Source organism: Taurulus bubalis, assembly GCF_910589615.1.
Source record: "Taurulus bubalis genome assembly, chromosome: 1".
NCBI lineage: Eukaryota > Metazoa > Chordata > Actinopteri > Perciformes > Cottidae > Taurulus > Taurulus bubalis.
Window position 1 is genome coordinate 3,401,780 of NC_136589.1, and position 5,251 is coordinate 3,407,030.

Here is a 5,251-nt window from a genome sequence, read left to right on the forward strand (position 1 = left end):
GAAAATGGCACAGTCATTTTATGCCGACGATGGGATGTTGATGCGGAGATGGGTTTCCCGGCCTACGTTAAGACACGAGGGGACGGATGAAGATTGGGGTACTGTGAGTCAAGTTGTTTTTCCAATGATGTGGAAAATTCAGATGAATCTGAAAGTCGTGACTTCCTCTTTTTGATGAGGCAAACGGAAATAAATCCTCCCCACCAAGAGTTTCTTCATTTATATGTAGTTGGTGCTGCAACGCTGACCCTGACGCTGAAATTGTTGGCATCCTCGAGAGCGATGGAAAGATTATATTCCAGCGTTGAATATAATGAGTCTGAGGATGCCTGCAGGCTTTCAACGCCTCACACAGGTAAGCATGATGAGTCTGCGTCTTCATCTGATCCCTGTTGGTGTACTTTACTGTGTTCTCTGTGTTCAGGTCCCAGCAGCTCAGAGAGCAGATCTCATGGAGCTGCTGTTGTCTCTCTGGGGCTGCTGAGTGTTTTCCTGCTGGCCGGACTCGTCGGCCTCGGTGTCCACCGTGAGTCTGATCTCCATCCGTCCTTCCTCTGCTTGACTCTTGTCGTTTGTTTCCTTTTGCTTGTTGTCTGTGAAGCACAACAGTGTTTGGATGTGTCAAATCTTCATTTTTCAACACAATTATTTCTTGCATTATTCTTACATGTTATGTTTAAATATGCAAACGAGGCATTATTATCTCATGGTAACTTTTGGTGAATTTAGTAGTAGTAAAATAAACACCTGGATGTGTGTTTTTGATGTTTCCTCTCCACTGGTCTAAAAGAAGCAAAGTAGCTCAAACCAGTATGAACACATGAGGTGTTATTATCGTAATCTTTTCCAGACCACCACTCAGCGCGTGGATCAGCTGCAGAACTCTCCAGCATCAAAGACAACCTGACGGAGTGTCTCCGGGCCGCTGAAGACAAGCTGACCTCCGTGTCTGAAGAGAGAGACCTGCTGAACTCCAGCCTCACTCAGCTGACTGAAGAGATGGACCGACTTCAGCGTTTGTCCAAACTGAGTGAGTGCTTGTTAGTTGTACATTTCTGCTTAAGACGTGTAACGCGTTCTAAGAAACCTCCCCGATCACGGAAGCCTGCAGAGTCGTAAAAGTCGAAGGAGAGTAGGGGGAAGAGGGGGACAGTCCGGCTGCATTTGGATCTTAGAGGTACTAATATACAAGGATACAGATACAAGGATTCCTTTTGCTTTATTAGACTCCTACCAGCTCGTAGGGTTACGAAGAGGTGTCTTTTATTGAAATCCGACTTTGTAAAGTGTACCTATTAACGATCTAGTAAACGTTACGGCCGCCACCCGGAAATGACGCCGAGGTTACGGGGTTTATGTAATTATATTAACTTAACGTTAAGTTTTCATCTATTATTTTCATTTAATTCTTCCCACAAGGCTTTACTGCATTTCAGCAATGTAACTGAAGTTAATCAATGTTGTGGTTCCGGAGATACTCTAGGAAACGTCACTTATTTTTTTATTTCCTTGTCCGATAATGGGCGCCGTGGGCCTAAAAAGGTTTGTTATGTTTAAATATGCAAACTAGGTATTATTATCTAATGGTAACTTTTGGTGAATTTAGGAGAAATCTACAGAAAAAATAAACACCTGGATGTGTGTTTTGGATGTTTTCTCTCCATACTGGTTTGAGCTACTTTGCTTCTTTTAGACCAGTGAACACATCAGGTGTTATTATCTTAATTTATTCCAGACCACGACTCAGCTGCAGAACTCTCCAGCATCAAAGACAACCTGACGGAGTGTCTCCGGGCCGCTGAAGACAAGCTGACCTCCGTGTCTGAAGAAAGAGACCTGCTGAACTCCAGCCTCACTCAGCTGACTGAAGAGATGGACCGACTTCAGCGTTTGTCCAAACCGAGTGAGTGCTTGTTAGTCCTGCTGATTCTTGTACAGTGAGATGTAGAACAGGAAGTTCAAGTAAAGTGATGTTAAAGGAGGAGCTCCACAGGTCAAGAGTTCAGCGGTCAACTGAAGTTAGAAGTCAACAAAACACAACTTCTTCATTTTAAGGGCGTGGGTCTTTAATCTTTTTTTTGTTTTTCTGCATTTTTACAGAGAAAACGTGTCCTGCAGGATGGAAGACGCTCAGTAGTTCCTGTTATTTTCTCTCTTCACGGTCTGACTCCTGGGAACAGAGCAGAGAGGACTGCAAAGACAAAGGAGCAGATCTGGTGGTCATTGACTCGCTTGAAGAACAGGTAGTGTGACATTCTATCTGTATTTATATTTTATTTTCATGTGTTAAAGCTGCATTCTCTCTCCTGACCACCAGGGGGCGACTCCTCTGGTGATCAGGAGAGAGAATTTTTCATTTATTAAATTATGGTCATTTAAAATCAAACAGACCATAATTTCTGCCTGTATGCAGGAATCAGATTTTCTGTCCTTGTTTCTTGAACAGAAATTCCTCTCAAGCATCATCAAGCAGCGCACTTGGATTGGTTTGCATGACGGAGTCGACGAGGGCAGCTGGAAATGGATTGATGGAACTCCACTGACTCAGGCGTAAGACACACAACTGCTGCTGCACCTACTAGTATTAGTTTTAGTAAAACTCTCAATAATTATTATCAAAAGCTGACTTAACTGAAACATTGGTAGCACTTTATAATAACTACACGCTATTTAGCATTAGAAAAGCATGAGTAAACACTTAATTCTTCATTTATAAAGCATTGCTGCAACATGAAATCATCCATTAGAGTAACTCATTAGTATGCAATTCATAAACGATTATAAATGTTTTATTTTTGATTAATAAGCTTGACTATTATGCGTTTCATTATTGGGTTTTCAAATTTTATAAATGATGGATTCCGAATTTGTAAATTATGTATTAATGACTTATTGATTAATAAAATCATTTATAAAGTGTTCGTAACTGATAAAAGAAATATTGAAATTGTCATTTATTCATGCATTTGTTTATACATATAATGATTTAGATATGCACTTTATAAACGTGTTTTAATACTGCAATTTATGAGTCATTCTGGTAGTTACTACTCGTTAGTTAAGTATTAGTTAAGTATGTTCTGTGACCCCCAACTAAAGTGAGGACTATCTGTGCTTTACAAAGTATTTATAAGCAGTGCCTCAAAGCTAACAAAAGTCTCAGTTATCTTCTCCACAGAAAAGGGAAATAGACACAACATAGTGATAAAGAACATTAATATGATGGTGGCGATGCCCGTCAGTCAAAGTCAAAGTCAAAGTCAGTCATATTGTCACTTCTTCTATTTGTGTAAACATACAAAAGACCTGAAATTATGTTTCTCTACAGTCTGACATACAGTGGCACGAGTGTTGAGTATGTTTCATAGTTTGCTGGCACATACAAACTAAGAAACATACTCGCCACTCGTGCACTGACGGGCATCGCCCCATCACCATCGTATTAATGTTCTTTATCACTTTGTGTTGTGTTTAATTCCTTTGTCTGTTGAGAAGAACTGAGACTTTTGTTAGCTTTGAGGCACTGCTGGCCTTTCAATGTCATTTATAAATGCGTTGTAAAGCATAGATAGTTCTCACTTTAGATGAGGTCACAGAATATACTTAACTAATACTTAACTATCGACTAGTAACTACCTGAATTAATCATGAATTGCATTATTAAAACACATTTTAAAAGCACATGTTAATCATAAGTGCATCATCTATAAGTCCTTAATAATTGTTTTGCAATATATATATATATATATATATATATATATATATATATATTACTTAATTTACAAATGGGGAATCCATCATTTATAAAGTATAAAAACCCAATCATGAAATGCATGATAGTCAAGCTTGTTAATCAAGAATAAAACATTTACAACTGTTTATGAATTGCATACTAATGAGTGATAATGTTGGAACAATGCTTTATAAATGATAATTAAGTGTTCACTCATGCTTTACTAATGCTATATATTATTATAAAGTGCGACCGAATCATTTACTTGCATGTGTTGCTGCACCACACAGATAATTAAACTAATTTATTTGGAAGACATGAATCCACATTTTTAGTTCACGAGAAAGACTTTAAACTGCATTAAATGCTAAAAAAAAGCTTAAATTCAACAGCTCAATCCCCTCCTAGGTACTGGGACGGTCAACCTGACAACGGGGGAGGACATCCACAGTACGGTGAAGAGGACTGTGTTGAAATGATCGATTCATGGTACGCAGAAGAAAACTGGAATGATGTGCGGTGTGATAACTCAAAGCGTTGGATCTGTGAAAAGCTGGCTTAATATTTAAAAGTTCAAGGATGATTTATTGTCATTATGCATGCAGGGATGCACAACAAACAACAACACTCCAGTTGTAGCTTGTTTCTGAAACAACAAACCCCAAAACAGTAGTGCATTCCTGTCGCTTATTTTTTAAATTTGGCATCATGAGGAATGTAAACAGCAGCAACAAAAACAATCAGACAATATGGCCGACATCTTCTCAATAAAAATTCAACCTGGGGAAAAAACATTGTCAGCAGGGAATGCTTTAGGGCGGGAAGCTGGATCTTTAAAATGTGTCTGGATCCTGTATGTGAAATGCACTTATAGGGTAATAAAGTATAGATGCTTTATTTCACATTCAGAGGACTTGTCATTTTTTCTCACATTCACCAACGCACCAAGCTCTATGAACATGTGGGTGGGTGTGGCTAACAGGTGAGAGTGATGAGGTGGGTGTGGCTAACAGGTAGGAGTGATGAGGTGGGTGTGGCTAACAGGTAGGAGTGATGAGGTGGGTGTGGCTAACAGGTGAGAGTGATGAGGTGGGTGTGGCTAACAGGTGAGAGTGATGAGGTGGGTGTGGCTAACAGGTGAGAGTGATGAGGTGGCTGTAGCTAACAGGTGAGAGTGATGAGGTGGCTGTAGCTAACAAGTGAGAGTGATGAGGTGGGTGTGGCTAACAGGTAGGAGTGATGAGGTGGGTGTGGCTAACAGGTAAGAGTGATGAGGTGGGTGTGGCTAACAGGTGAGAGTGATGAGGTGGGTGTGGCTAACAGGTAAGAGTGATGAGGTGGGTGTGGCTAACAGGTAAGAGTGATGAGGTGGGTGTGGCTAACAGGTGAGAGTGATGAGGTGGGTGTGGCTAACAGGTAAGAGTGATGAGGTGGGTGTGGCTAACAGGTAAGAGTGATGAGGTGGGTGTGGCTAACAGGTGAGAGTGATGAGGTGGGTGTGGCTAACAGGTAAGAGTG

General features: G+C 40.4%; 1 protein-coding gene across 1 annotated transcript; it reads left to right on the top strand.

The window, feature by feature from the left end:
- Nucleotides 1-282: 282 nt before the first annotated feature.
- On the top strand, nucleotides 283-2,554 carry LOC306744117 (CD209 antigen-like protein A; the record flags this gene model as incomplete). Its single annotated transcript, XM_079226702.1, has 5 exons — nucleotides 283-355; nucleotides 425-526; nucleotides 1,736-1,903; nucleotides 2,101-2,243; nucleotides 2,447-2,554. 5 exons carry the CDS (start codon nucleotides 283-285, stop codon nucleotides 2,552-2,554), a joined length of 594 nt encoding a protein of 197 aa, XP_079082828.1.
- Between the last annotated feature and the right edge of the window lie 2,697 nt (nucleotides 2,555-5,251).